Source organism: Dendropsophus ebraccatus, chromosome 9, assembly GCF_027789765.1.
Source record: "Dendropsophus ebraccatus isolate aDenEbr1 chromosome 9, aDenEbr1.pat, whole genome shotgun sequence".
In the NCBI taxonomy this organism is placed as follows: Eukaryota; Metazoa; Chordata; class Amphibia; order Anura; family Hylidae; genus Dendropsophus; species Dendropsophus ebraccatus.
The window spans coordinates 18,304,785-18,320,653 of record NC_091462.1 but is presented as its reverse complement, the minus strand read 5'-3'; the positions used below and the strand labels follow the sequence as shown (position 1 = coordinate 18,320,653).

At 43.7% G+C, this 15,869-nt stretch overlaps 1 protein-coding gene across 3 annotated transcripts in view; it reads left to right on the top strand.

Moving 5' to 3' along the window:
- The window catches only part of GTDC1 (glycosyltransferase like domain containing 1), a 173,766-nt gene that overhangs the window by 123,807 nt on the left and 34,090 nt on the right, over positions 1–15,869 (top strand). For all 3 annotated transcript variants that reach the window (XM_069985076.1, XM_069985077.1, XM_069985078.1), the window contains exon 5: positions 3,951–4,060. In XM_069985076.1, coding sequence (XP_069841177.1) covers positions 3,951–4,060 — 110 coding nt within the window. The remainder of the gene's footprint in view (positions 1–3,950; positions 4,061–15,869) is intronic.

Here is a 15,869-nt window from a genome sequence, read left to right as displayed (position 1 = left end):
AACGTCTTTGGTAATGGGATCCCTCAGTTAACATCTATGGTAATGGGGATCCCTCAACCAATGTCTATGGTAATGGGGGTCCCTTAACCCTTTATAGTAATGAGAATCCTTTAACCAGTGTCTGTGGTAATGGGGGTCCCTCAACTAATGTTTATAGTAAAGGTGTTCCCTCAGTTAACATCTATGGTAATGGGGATCCCTCAACCAATGCCTATGGTAATAGGGGTCCCTCAACCAATGTCTATAGGGAATCGGGAATCCTTCAACCAATGTCTATGATAATGGACATCCTCAAACAAGCTGTTGAAATCCAGCAAGTCTGCCCCTTCTCTCTCCCGTCGTCTGCCATGAGAGGAAAGTCAGGAAGCCCCATAGACAATAGACAGACGAAAATTGTTGGGTTCAGTTGACATTAATCTCTATGGCCGGCTTTATTAGGTTTGGGTGCTGTCCTTCTATCACTCCTTGTTTGCTCTCGTCTTCATGTGAGGAGAAAACTAATGGCTCCACCATGCAGGAATGGCCACATCCGACACCAAGGAGGGAAGGAAATATTGATGTTGCTGAGGAGGAAGTTCCCGGCAGGGATGTGACTAGATATGTCCTGTTACAGTGTTGAGACTGAAGTACTCCTACACTACCACTGTGCATAGCATGGCGCCAACTGCCTTTGGCTCCATTTTCAGTGTAACATTTACCACCAAACAGCTAATCGGCAGAGGTTTGGAAGTGTCGGCACCCTGCCAGTCAACTATTGATAGCCATATTTTTTCCCGGAAAAACCCTTTAACTTCCAGTATGGACTAAATTATATAGGACGTTCATTGGATTATCGTTTGCTCACTGGTTGTTCATGCATCCGACTACGCCTATCTAATGTTTATAGCCATCTTTAGTACCCTTCTGGGCCAATGTGCAAAATGCACAAAAAAGGAAAGCACAAGTGATGAACTTGAACCCTAACCCCAACTTTTTCCCATTCTAGAAAAACCCAGCAGATAATGGACATCAAGAAGACATTTTGGATCCATTCCCCTTTTAACATATTTTATTCGCAAGGACTTTCCCTTTCCAGCAAATTCTCGGTGTGAAAATTCAATTCTTTCTGAAATGAGGAAAAAAACGGGGAGGTGGTGGAGCCCGTGTCCTTGTTGTCCTGGCAACAGAGTTATTTATTAAAGGGTAGAAATAAAATGAGCTAATATACCACATACCTGCACATCGACAAACTCCTATTTCAGCTTTAGTTGACAATTAAGTCCTGGACAGCTCCAGCCAGGGGTTAATGTTACTCATTAGAAGAACTGGGTCATTACTGGCAAATCAAGCCACTTACTGCAGCCGGGCAAAAACGTGAAAATCCCGCATCTCCGCTAGTGAGATTTTTATGTTAATTAACCTTACTTTCCATGATTTTATATATATGTGTGTGTGTATGTACTGGGCCGTGTATCAGTTAATTAAAAAAAAAAAAAAGCGAGTTTACTTCTTTCAACTTGTTATTTTCCCTTGTCTTTGAAATGGTTTCATTATTTCATAGCAAATGCTTGTGTCTATATGACAAGCAAAACGGGTATTAAAACTAAGAAGAGACACATCATGGAAATCAGTTTGATCACAGGGGAATGAGCAAATAAAGCTGCGGAAATGGGAAGAAATAAGCTTAGCTAATACCTCACCTAAGGAGCGCAATGTAAACCCGGCAGAGACGGGAGATTTCGTAGGTGTTGTGTGGCGGCGTGTTTATGCAGTACTTGACCTTCAACAAGGGGAAAAGTTTCCTAGGAGTTTGTAGAACTTTGTTTGTTGTTTGGTTTTGATATTTGTTGTGTATTTTTTTCATATTCAAGGTGCCTTTCAGCCATGGCGATTATATGGAAGGATAGCTTGACTTCAATTTTTGCTTACGTGTAAATATTTAGAGATGAACGAACTTTGAGCACAAACGCTCTGCATGTGATTACCTACCGGTGGCTAAAGAAGTTTGATGCAGCCCTAAGGCAGCCGGGAAAATATGGGTACAGCCATAGGGTGTATCCATGGTTTCCCGGACATCCTAGGGCTGCATCCAACTTCCCAACTTCTTCAGCCACCTTATGTGCTAATGGCATGTCAATTAGGATGAACAAACTTGTTGAAAGTTCAAGTTCGCACAAACCCGAACAATCAGCTTTTAAAGGGGTTATGCAGCGCTACAAAAACATGGCCACTTTTCCCCCTACTGTTGTCTCCAGTTCAGGTGCAGTTTGCAATTAAGCTCCATTTATTTCAATGGATCTGAGTTTCAAAACCCCACCCAAACTGGAGACAACAGTAGGGGGAAAGTGGCCATGTTTTTGTAGCGCTGGATAACCGCTTTAAATCCGATTTTAAAAAGGTGGATGCCACCCAAAGTCTGCTCCATAGAATTATAATATAAAGCCTTTTTCTGTAATTAGATGGAGATATCAGTCAGTCGGGGAGTGAAGAATGCTACTGTGTGCTTCCCCTGGCTATATCTGCAGATACATTAACAGATTGGCACCAGGGTGGGGACGCTGGTGGCGCAGTCCTTTTTTTTTTTGAACTGTTGCCCAGTTCCCACACTTAGCGCCAGTCTATTCCTGAGCACTAGGCTGCCCCAGAGCACTGGGGGCAGGCCCACCGACCGCCAGTGTGATGATCTACCCTCAATCAATGGAGCCGTATCACAGAGGGGAGGGGGTTTCATCATACTGGGGGCCAGTGGGCCTTCTCCCAGTGCTCCAGGGCAGCCCGGTGCTTTGAAATAGACCTGCGCTATGTGGCTGACAGTTCACAAAAAGGACCACATCCCCGTGCTGGCGCCGATCCGATAAAGTAAAAAAAAATAAAGTGATGTACCTGATGGTACATTTGCTTTAATGCATGGCCGTCTCTGTACGTTGATTCCCTTAGCTTGTCTTAAAGAATTTTCCTCCTCCACTTACTGTTGGACGCGTCCATTCTTGGCCACTATTTCTCAAACCACAAATTGTTATTAATGAGCTTGGATATCATGGTGTCCTTTTTTCCCCTATTGTTATAAAACTCAATTTACAGTAGGTTGAGAACCTCTCTGAATGTTCAGAATATACCCATTATCAGTCTTGAAAAAGTTCATCCACATACAATATCCCAAGTCAATTCTTCACTGGTTTTGCCTTCAGAGTTAATGGGTAGTGACTTTTTGATACTCAATGTCTGTCTTTGCGCCTTTACTATTGCACTGGGGAAATAAATGGGAGCAGAGGTTTCCGAGGTTCTGTGAGTTATGGCAATTATTAAAATTGTTTGCAGGATTGTAAACCACTGTTACAATATTTTCTCTCTGATTTTCGTGTCATTCCCCCTACAAGATCTGCAACCGAACCCCCAGCTGCAGACATTTATCTCTAACTGCATTTTAGCCTCAATTTTCCTTTTAACCTGCTCGGAAATCTAGATTGTAATATCACATCCACCAAGCGGCTGTAATGTCTTTGCTGATAATTCCACAAAACTTCTTTTTTCAAACTCTTTTCTCCCCGACGCTTCTCGATTTACTAACTGTAGCCAAGAGCATGGAAGACGTTGAGCCGTGGTGTTCCAACCAAGATCTAAACCTCGTATTACCTGGAGAGAAAACTCCTCTAAATGGAAAAACAAGTGTTACGTTATCTAAGCATCAGCCGCAGTGACCGCGTGAACTCTTCAACTTGAACATACACTATGGAAAAACCTCGATTGTGCAATGATCAGAAGCCAATGGCTCCCAGCTAAAGAATACTCATAACCTTCTCCACACTCGAGCAGTAAAAAACTGGGGCCAAGGGGCAAAGCATTAAATGCTTTTGAAATACCTCCGACCCCCGAAACCCAAAAATGATATCCTTAGAACAGAACCTCGGCCGTCTCCCTGGTGAGTTTTTTATCTTCCAGAGTAAACAGATTTTCTTTTTCCTTTCATTTAGGGAACACGATAAAGATCCCGAGACTTTCTTCAAAATTATGATGAAACTAAAAGACCAGAGGCTTCCATTTTGCCTGTCGGTGCTCGGGGAGACGTTTACTGATGTGCCAGGTATATATATGTGCTTTCTGCTCTTATTACGGGTCTATTTATATGTATTTTACATCCTCGCTATTGATATGTGTAGTCTTTCGGCATTGGCTTTTATTGTACCAGATTATTGGGTACAGATACAATGTTCTGACGTGAGTCAAAGAGCAAATAAGCTGGAAACCAGAAAGGTTTGGTGTTTTTCAGCAATCCATTATTGCCTTCATAATTGGAACCAAGGGCAACTTTATATTTAGTTACTACAGGGGTTTGTATGTTGGGCATTTTAGAATGGCCATATTCTAATTTCCCATAGGCATCGTAGGTGGTAGGGGTTCAATCTAAAGGTTGCCCAACCTTGCTTTCCTTAAGAATCTAAAGAATATATAGCACCAAAATGTTTCTCAGCCCAGTACAAAGATTGTTACTAGCTTCCATTAGGGCCCACAATATACATTTCAAAATGTCAGTATTAATGTTGAGCAGACTTAAAAAAAACTGTCCAGATTTGGCAACTTCTCCAAACCCGAATGCTTGACATTTAATTCCTGACATCTGTTGTATGCTGCCCCAGGGGGTCCTGTAAAATATGGATAAAGTCTATGGCTGTATCCATGTTTTCCTTGCAGCCTTGCGCTCCGGCCGGGATCCCATTGCTCACAAGGCTATGTACCACCCCGCAAAACTACGGCCGTAGTTCTGCGGCGAGCACTACGGCCGTAGTTTTACATAGTGTGAACATAGCCTTAAAGAAGTATTCTGTTTGACATACCTTAGAGCAGGCCATCAGGCCCTTCCGTGGTTAGCTCTGATCATTCTCACATTGATGACCTATGGTTCCCAAAGTTATTTGTTTCAAAACTACAATGCTTTATACCCTAACAGCCGCAGGGGCTACCATTTCCTCATGGACGGTCTGTTGCAGTGTACCCCAATCAGCGCCTGTCCAACAAATGCAAAGCCTCATTTCCCATTATGCTTTGACAGCTTTAGGGGATAGAGCCCACAGTTTAAACATTGATGGTGTGTTGCAAGTTCTCCATCCTGTTGCTCTCCATTTGATTCACTCCCATCATGCCCAGACAGTTACACCCTCTATCTGCGCATTGATGGCCCAACGCAGTGTTCCCAGACCTATAGGTCTTCAGCTGTTACAAAACTACCATAATACAATGAAAGTCACATGGGTTAGACCCTACCTTTCACATATCCATGGTTTGTTGCAATATTGCCCATCCTCTGGCTCTTCAGCTGTTGCAAAACCACATCTCCTATCATGCTCTGCAGCCTCTGTTCACACAGTAATCTGTTCCCTGTGGCTTTCCAGCTGTAACCACAAATTCAATCATTCCATGAAAGCCATGAGCTGTCTGGAAATGATGGGCGCTGTAGTTATGCAAAAGGTGTTGGGAAACACTGGCTTATACTAAGGTAATCTGCAAAATCATGAAAAACCCCACAACTGGGGGAATTTACTACAAACAACGGACTTAATGGGGAATGACGACTTTTTTTTTTTTTTTTTTAAAGATTTGTAAATGTCCTATATTTAAAAAAAAACAACCTAAAATCTCATCAGCTGCTGTATGTCCTGCTGGAAGTGGTATATTCTTTCCAGTCTGACACAGTGCTCTCTGCTGCCACCTCTGTCCATGTCAGGAACTGTCCAAAGCAGGAGAGGTTTTCTATGGGGATTTGCTACTGATCTGGACAGAGGTGACAGCAGAGAGCACTGTGTCAGACTGGAAAGAATAAACCACTTCCTGCAGGACATACAGCAGCTGATAAGTACAGGAAGGCTTGAGATTATTAAATAGAGGTAAATTGCAAATCTGTGTTCTTTTACCATTTCATTTTATGGTTCAAAATATTTTTATTAACAAGGATTTTCACATAAGAAGACATACAATCATATTGGCAATGAACAAAGTATGCAGCCATACAGCGATGTGTGCGCACCACCAGATGCAAAGAAGAGCACAGTCCTTAATGTAAGACAGCTGTGACAGTAAGAGCATAACAAACGGAATGCATAGTACATTAGTGCAGACTCTTCTCAGTGCGCACCCCCCTATATGCAGAACTTAATAAACATTAAAGAAAGAACAAGAGAGGTGGGAGGCCGTGCTTACATTCTGCGGCACATCGTTGGGCCCAATTGTCAAGTATAATATAACCTTTACCCTACCAAAAGGCAATAGAAGAGAAAAAGAAACAGAAAAAACAAGGGGGGGGGAAACCCCAACCAACTACACATAACAAGACAAACATATATACAAAACGGGAGGGGTGGGGGAAGACATAGAGGGGACAAGGAGGGGAAGGGAAAAGGGGTTGGGGGAAGCATCCTTGCCGCACCAGATCCATCGGGCCCCATATACCCTAAAGAAGTCACAGCTTACCCCCTCAAAGCGTAGACCCTGCCATCCATGTGGCAAGCTCCGGAGAGTCTTTAAAGAGCATCCATGGCCTCCATTTACCATTAAATTTGGCCCCTGCATTATGTTCATCTCTTCTTAACTCTACCAGTTCATTTTAAAGAGAAACATTTTCACCAAAGTTCCCCTTTAAGTAAAATCTAGAGATGAGCGAACCTGGAGCATGCTCGAGTCGATCCGAACCTGAACGTTCGGCATTTGATTAGCGGTGGCTGCTGAACTTGGATAAAGCCCTAAGGCTACGTGGAAATCATGGATATAGTCATTGGCTGTATCCATGTTTTCCAGACAACCTTAGAGCTTTATCCAAGTTCAGTAGTCACCGCTAATCAAATGCCGAACGTTCGGGTTCGGATGGACTCGAACCCGAACCCGGTTCGCTCATCTCTAGTAAAATCCCATTGGACGAACCATCTGTTGGCTGCTGCCTTGTGCCTCGTGCTCTGACCTAGCACAGATTTACACTACAGTTCACAGCAGTCACTGACATGAACAATAGAATATTTGCATGGAAATCCTGCCTTTTTGACACAAACACCTGCCCACTTTTTTTTTTACGTAAACCCAACAAAAAGTTGGACGTTTTTGTGCATATGAGTTTGGCACAAAAATCTGCAACTTTTTGGTGATAAAACCTGGTTTTTATCTAATGAAAATTGCTCCCAATCTATTTAATTCTGTAATGGTATAACGTAAGGGGGTCACACACTTCCAGATCTGTTACCTGTGTATGAGCTTCAAGAGCCGCCATTGATGTACAGTATATAGTAATCCTTTTTTTTTTTTTATCATATAATGGTAATACCTTCACCATTGTCATATAACACGCAATATAAACGGACATGAAAAATGTATGAGTTTATATACCGGACGTGTCGTCGCCAAATATTTAAAGAAAATGAGTTGCTTTGTTTGTTTGTCGCTTTGGGCAAAGATGTTTATTGGATTTGTCAAGTGGTTTTAATAATATCGCCGGGAAGTGCGATTCGCTAGAAAATGTTCATCTCGCACAGGTCTAGAATGGCGCGTTGCACATCACTACTGCGGACTTTCAGCTTCACGTCAGCCAGGAGGAAATTGTTTGTCTGATTGAAGATAATTAACCAGAATAATTAGTGTATGCAAACCCGGTATTATATGACAAGCGCTCACTGCAGACCTGTAACCTGCACGTAGATACACAGACGACGGGAACACATGTTTATAGCTGCTATCTGTGTACACGACACCTGCGCGGCGTCTGCAGTCTTGTACAAGCCTCTTCAGACGCCCCCCATTATTGAAGCTTGTTTGCCTCAGTATACAGGGGGTCACATGTCACCTGATAATCTTATAGTAGTTTATTCTCAGTCTGTAATGGAAAGCAGCTCCATGGCGAGCTTGTGCTAGTACATAGTGATCTAAGGGGTATGGAATTTCTAATTCACAATGTGTTGGTACAGTATATCATTAGGATATTCCATCACTTTATGGTTGGTGGGAATCTCACCTCTAGAACCCCAACCAGTACTGAGAAAAAGGATATGTTGTACTTATCTATAGATCCCCAAACAGTACTAAGAAAGAAGCTAAAACAGTGCTGAACTCTAGGCCCTAGTACTGACCTATGGAACCCCAACCAGTACCGAGAAAAAAGGGGAAGCTGTACTGATCTCTAGGACCCCAACCAGTACGGACAAGGAAGGGTATGCAGTGCTGATCTCTAGGACCTTAACCAGTACTGAGATGTAAAGGGATGTAGTACTGATCAATAGAATCCCAACCAGTACTGAGAAGAAAGGGGAAGCAGTATTAATCTTTAGAACCCCAGGTGGTACCAAGAAGAAAGGGGAAGCAGTATTAATCTTTAGAACCCCAGGCGGTACCAAGAGGGAAGAAAAAGAAGTATTAATTTCTAGGGCCCCAACCAGTACCGAAAAAGAAGAGGAAGCCGTACTGATCTAGAGAGCCCCAACCAGTACCGAGAAAAAAGGGGAAGCTGTACTGATCTCTAGGACCCCAACCAGTGCAAAGAAGTAAGAAGAAGCAGTACTAATCGATTGGACCCCAACAGGTACCTAGAAGGAAGTGGAAGAAATACTAATCTCTAGGACCCCAACCAGTACTGAGAAGTAAGGGGATGGAGTACTGATCTATAGAACCCCAACCAGTACCAAGAGGGAAGGGGATGCAGTGTGATCTCCAACCAGTACCAGAAAGGAACGGAATCCAGCACTGATCTCTAGGACTCCAACAAAAATCGAGAAGTAAGGGGATGTAGAACTGACCTATAGAACCCCAACCAGTACCAAGAGGGAAGGCAATGTAGGACCCCAACCAGTCCTGAGAAGGAAGAGGAAGCAGTACTGATCACTAGTACTTCAAACAGTACTGAGAAGGAAGAGGATGCAGTACTGATCTCTAGGACCCCAACCAGTCCTGAGAAAATTGTGTGTGATTGAGGATAATTAACCAGAATAATTAGTGTATGCAAACCCGGTATTATATGACAAGCGCTCACTGCAGACCTGTAACCTGCACGTAGATACACAGACGACGGGAACACATGTTTATAGCTGCTATCTGTGTACACGACACCTGCGCGGCGTCTGCAGTCTTGTACAAGCCTCTTCAGACGCCCCCCATTATTGAAGCTTGTTTGCCTCAATATACAGGGGGTCACGTGTCACCTGATAATCTTATAGTAGTTTATTCTCAGTCTGTAATGGAAAGCAGCTCCATGGCGGGCTGGTGCTATTACAGAGCAGTCTGAGGGGTATGGAGTTTTTAATTCACAATGTGTTGGTACAGTATATCATTAGGATATTCCATCACTTTATGGTTGGTGGAAATCTCACCTCTAGGACCTCAACCAGTACTGAGAAAGAAGGCTATGAGGGGTGCTGATCTCTAGGACATTAACCAGTACTGAGATATAAGGGGATGTAGTACTCATTTATAAAACCCTAACCAGTACCGAGAAGAAAGGGGAAGCAGTATTAATTTCTAGGACCCAAACTGGTACCAAGTAGGAAGGGGAAGCAGTGTTAATCTCTAGAACCCCAACCAGTACTGAGAAAGAAGAGGAAGCCGTACTGATCTAGAGAACCCCAACCAGTACAGAGAAAGAAAGAGGAAGCTGTACTGATCTCTAGGACCTTAACTAGTACAAAGAAGGAACAAGAAGCATTATTAATCAATAGGACCCCAACGGGTACCTAGAAGGATGAGGACGAAGTACTGATCTCTAGAACCTCAGCCAGTATTAAGACCTAAGGGGATGTAGTACTGATCTATAGAACCCCAACCAGTACCATGAAGGAAGGGGATGCAGTGCTGATCTATAGGACCCTAACCAGTACCAAGAAGGAAGGGGAAGCAGTAATGGTCTTCAACCAGTACCGGGAAGGAACAGAATGCAGCCCTGATCTCTAGGACTCCAAACTGAGAAGTAAGGGGATGTAGTACTGACCGATAAATCCGCAACCAGTGCAAGAATGACGGGGGAGTAGTACTGATCTGTAGAATCCCAACCAGTACTGAAAAAGACGGGAATGTAGCACTGATCTGTAGAACCTCAACCTGTACCAAGAAGAAAGAGAATGTTCTGATCTTTAGGACCCAAACCAGTACTGAAAAACGAAGAGGAAGCAGTACTGATCTCCAGAACCCCAACCAGAACCAAAACAGAAGGAGATACAGTACTGATTTAGCACTGCTACATATTTTATGCTTTTCTTGCACAGCAGCACTCTCATTCCCCAACTGTGCAGGAAACAACAGGTCCCTTGCAGCTGTGCAGCGTCCCCTACATTCTCAGGATCTGTGGGGGTCCCAGAAGTCTTTCCCCTATGATTAGAGATGAGTGCATTTACATTACAAATTACGCAAATCACTTCCGTTAGCTCGGCAATCTGCTTATCAGCCTGTGCCGCTCCACCTGGGTGCCTGGAAAAAGCTTCATCCAGTCCTGGGAAAGGTTTCCCAGGACTGGATCTAGCTTTTCTGGGCACCCGTAGTAGAGCCGCATGGACTTCAAAAGCAGCAGGCTGATAAGCAGAGTGCCGAGCTAACGGAAGTGATTTGCGTCATTTGTAATGTAAATGCGCTCATCTCTACCTATGATCATAGGTGATGGCGTATGCTTGATATCTGTGATGTATGAATACCCTGTTTAATCTCAACAAGCAGATCTGCAGTGTAAAGTATGAGCGATCGGCATAGGGAGAATCTGACCCTATGAGACATCAAGGGAGAGTCAGGTGACCCCTCCTCTATACACATCAGCTGTAAGTCTGGTGGTAGGTTTCCAGTTTCCCTGCAGCGCCACCACAGGGAAAACGAAGCATTACAGAGTACTCAGTCAGATTAGTGGGTCATCTGTGTAATAAAGAACAGGACATGTCCTCCAGATCGAGAGGCGCTCTTCGTACCCCCCTCTCTATCGCGGCCAAGAGATGCAGATCCTGAACAATAATCCCCATTATTAAAGAGGTGCTCCAGGTGAAACGGATTGATGGCCAATTTCAATAGCCAACACCTGGCACCCCTGCCGATCAACTGTTTGGGTAAATCTATCCTTCAAAGCTCTATATTACACTGTTGTAGAAGCCTTACTGGTCTATGTAAGAGCCTGTTATAATGATTGTGGTCTGTTGAAGACTTAGTATGTATTACAGTACCTCGAGCCTAACCCTGCACACCCCGCCATCCATGGGCCCGATGGAGGCGCCTAAAGCATATGTGTTTACAGCCTTTTATCCATTTGCTATTAGGCCGGGTTATGAACATCACTTCCCCGAAATCTGGGACTAGGTAATCTCGCCCATCTCTAATCGCCTCTCCCCGTGTCAGGCACTCGCACACATGCTAATGCCTCTTATTTATACAAGACGCAGCCATATTTTCAGGCAGGGTTAAAGCCTTCTGTCTGTTTTTGGTGAAGACGTCGAGATGAGAACAGTTGCCAGTGCTTCAGACAACCTTTTTGAAATATAATTGGAAACAGAGAGGTGGATTAAACAGGGAAAATCTTTTTATGCTCTAATCATATGGATCCATTCCAGATAACATTTGGGACCTTTTGGAGGTTGCGATGAGAGGGTGGAGCAGGTGAAATGCCAGAAAATTACATCAGTATTGGCGACATTCGAGCATAAGTCAGCATGATCTATCTCCCTTTTGGGTGCTGTTTCAGGAGGTTAGAATCACAGCACGTGTCTGCCCAGAAACATTGTTCTTCTACCTGTTCTTTTACCTCTGAGGTTGTGCTATACATAGCTTACTTTTTGGAGTTTTACCTACTGTAGAGAGTCCTTCTGTCTAAAAAGTTAGTAAATATAACTCTTTTCTTCGGCCCTTTTTATGAATATCAGTTTCAGTGAAAGTTGACCAACAAAACACAGCAATCACTGAGCCCAGTGGGGGCATCAGTGAAGACTCTTGATTGAGTACTTCATTGGAATTTTTTCACTCTTCTCCTTGAGCTCAGTGATTGTTGTGTTTTGTTGGTTGATTTGTCATTGCCCCATCTAGCCAGAATCCTGCTCCACACTGGCGAGGGGCAAATACCCCGAAACAGCTGTCTGTGGATGGATGCCTGCCTTGGCAAGCCCTTGTCATGTCACAATACTCGCATGTTGAGTTAGACTTCGACGCAAAAGAGGCCACTCTGTTGTTTCCCTTTTTATGTTCCAATACTCGCAACCGAGTGGGACTTAAGGGGCTACTTATCGGGGTGGTGTGGTGCTCTTCCCATCTGCAGGCACCCCGTGGCAACAAGCTAGGGATATCTGGCTATTTCCGTGTTTTGAGAGGCTCCACGGACTGCTTTTTTGCAGATCAGTGAAAGTTGAGTACTAGGGGTGAGTGAATATCAAGCACGCTCCGGTCCAAACCGGAGCATAAAGCATTTGATCACCTGTGGCTGCAGAAGTTGGATGCAGCCCTACCGACTCCTAGAAAACTTGGATACAACCTATGGCTTCTGCAGCTTTCAGTGATCATATTCTGCACATTCGGACGGACCCGAGCATCTAACAAGTATGGCTCCTGTGACCCTGAACTGACCAGGCTTGTGATTTGCAAACCACTTAGATACGTCTTGGCCATGTGTCCTTTGACTACTGTTTGTTGAAGTTTGAAAAAGCTGAGCCTATGGGAGCTGTTGCATTGGTTACCACCCAGCTTTTCCTAAAACGATATAACCAAAAGGATTGCAGTCACTTGGAAGTGGAAGGTAGACGTAATGCTGCTTTCCTTTTCATGTTCTTAGATGGCATCAGCAGTTACCGTCTGTTCAGTGAACACCTTTACATACCTTATATTCTCAACATACGTAGAAGAAAAGAAAAAACTTTGCAAATGGTGTTGAGTAACAGTTTTGTGCTTACTGATGCTATGCAGCTGTGGGTCTCCATGGTAACAGACTACTAACAAACTTTACGTAGTCTGATTTTGCAGTTTTGCTCCCTTAAGGGAAGAGCGAACCTCAAGCACGCTGGGGTTCGTCTAAATCCATAGGCCATAGGCTTTATCCATGTTTTCCAGGACTCCTTAGTCCTGCATCCAACTTCTTCAGCCCTCGGTAATCGAATGCCACATGCTCTGGTTTGGATGAAACCAAGCATGCTCAAGGTTCTCTCGTCCTACTCCCTTACATCTTTGCCCTACTTCTAGGTTATTGATTTATTAGGAAGTAGGGGGCAGTATAGCTTCAAATACAGACACTGGGTTGTAGATCTAAAACATTGAAGATTTTTTTCTATCAAGGCTTGTTGAAAAGTTATTTGTGTAATATGCGAAAAGAGTAAATTGTGTAGTATCAGAAAAAAATGGCGTCACTTGTTTGGCACAGTTTTTGTGTGTTAAACGCGCCAGGTTGTCAGGAGTCCTACTGCGTATGGCTAAACCTGGGTCCTAAACTTTGGTACAATCCATGGCTCACAGACTGAAAATCTGGACAGAAATCCAAGGAATTGATGATTTTCTCCTCCTACATCATCTATTAGTAAATAGTCGAGAGGGCCCCGTACATCTTAGACCAGGGGTGTCAAACTTCTGGCCCTCGCGCTATTGCAAAACTACAATTCCCATCATGCCTTGACTGCCAGAGCTTTAGCTGTCCAGACATTGTAATGGATGGCCCAAGCACAATGATCCTTCCCTGAAGAGCGTAGTCAAAGGGCCCTCTTACACCAATAGATTATCTGACAGATTTTTTTTAGTCAAAGCCAGGAACGGATTTGAAAAGAGGAGAAATCTCAGTCTTTCCTTTATTACCTGTTCTCTGTTTATGGTCTGTTTCTAGCTTTGGCTAAAAAAAATCTGTCAGATAATCTGTTGGTGTAATAGGGCCCTAAGGAGCCCCAGGCCTTCATCAGCACCTGCCGCAAGGCCGGATGGATTTCGCTGCGGGAAACTTCTTGGTCGCTTTCCTCAATGAAAAACCTCGGCAACCACCGACTGAAGAACTGATGGATTACTGGAGTCTGGGACTAGGTACTTTCTCTCCGGTACAAGTGCAGGATGCAACGTTAGGACTCAGTTCAGACTGAAGCTGAGCTGGAACTGAGAATGGACTGAGATCTATAGCTAGAAGATTGCTAGGAAGGGTCGGATAGCCAGGGAGCATAGACATGTATGCTGACTGACAAACAACAACAACTGAGCAAGGAGGTTAGGAGATGGAGACAATATATACCCTCAGGAGAACATGCCAGAAGACTCCAGATTTGTTTTGTTCAGTTTCCAAATCAAAAGTTTCCACAACATGGGGATAAAAGGTGTTTCATTCTCATCCACAGTCCTGCTACTGTGTTCTCGAGGAATTGTATAGAAAAGTTTTCTGCTTGAATTTCCTCGCCTATTCAGCTCAGGCGGAATAGGAGCAGAATTTAAGCAGAATTCAAGCAGAATGCAAGCGGAATTCGAGCAGAATTTCAAGCAGAACTTAATCCCTATTGACTTCTATAGGATTCCTCTAGCAGAATCTGCCCAAAATGAACCCCGTTCATTCTTCGGGGAGAATGCGGAATCCAGACAGAAATTTCCATTATGTGTACAGACAGATGGAATTCCCATTTTGCTCTATAGTAAGGAGCAATGTTGCATTTAAACCGGCGGAATTCCGCGCACATTTTTTGGCGGAATCCGGGAGAATTGCTCAGTGTGCACATACCCTTCCACTGGTGGATTTTTCTGATGCATCTGCTAAAAAAAGAAAATCTCTAGCACCTCTGTCTCGTAAGAACATAGGAAGGGAGGTTGTCACCTTCTTATAAATCTGCATCTAGGAGGAAGCTAAAGTAACGTTCATGTAGGATCAAAAAACTGTTTAGACAATTTCAGATTATTGAAAACCGAGTGACAAACCCATTAGAGGTTGTCACCTTGTAATAGTGACGGAGATGACTCAGACATGGCAGAGTGGAAACGGAAGGAATTCCGGATTTTTTTTTTTTTACCCTTTTTGAAGAAATGGCTTGCGAAGATCTGTTCTCTGGTTTATTAGTGAAGCACTTAAGAACTAGAATAGTGTGGAGAGCAGTCCTCTCCATCATAGGTCGGATCAGCGAGGGAAATGTGCCTGGTAATTACATTTTCCTCATAATAGCTGCTCTTAGATGGAAGATGATATCACTTCACTCAGTTAAAACATCTTACTTAAGTCTTCTTGGGCCTGTGTGACTTTTGGGTATCTCAGAGTACTTATAGGATGCATGTTATTAATTATCTTTACATCTCGCTGTGAGATCCCTTTGTAATGTGTCTACCTATGACTGGCTGGATTCAGTGTCGGCTTATCTCCTCTACGCTCATCCATTATTCATAGGGAAGGCCGCCATGTTGTCTGCTGGGCCGCTCATTTGGATAACGTGATTCAGAACAAATCAAATTGGTTCGGAATTTAGGGAGGACAGGAAAAATAACTAACCATTGGATGAACTATTGTTTGGCCGACAGTTGTTGAAGTTGTTTAGCGACCTTAACCCTAGGTTAGAGTTAGTAGGTTTATGGTTTGGGACCCTACTAAACTTAAACCTAATTTAAAGTTAGGGTTAGTAGGGTTGGGGTCCCTAACACTTACGAATGGTAAAGGTTATGATGCCATGGTGTCATAGGTAACTTTTCCAGGCAAGTTAAAGTGACTCTGGACCCAGAATCTGTCCCCCCTAAATCACTTGTACCTTCGGATAGCTGCTTTTATTCCAAGATCTGTTCTGGGGTCCGTTCGGCAGGTGATGAAGGTATTGTCCTAAAAAACAACTTTTAAACTTGCTGCCCGTGCTAAATGGGAGTATCTGTGCCCTAACTTTGCACCACCCCTCTGTCCCTCCTCCCCACCCTCTTTATCATTAGGAATGCCACTGGAACATTTTCTCTATGCTGAACATTGCACAGGTGCTTAACGA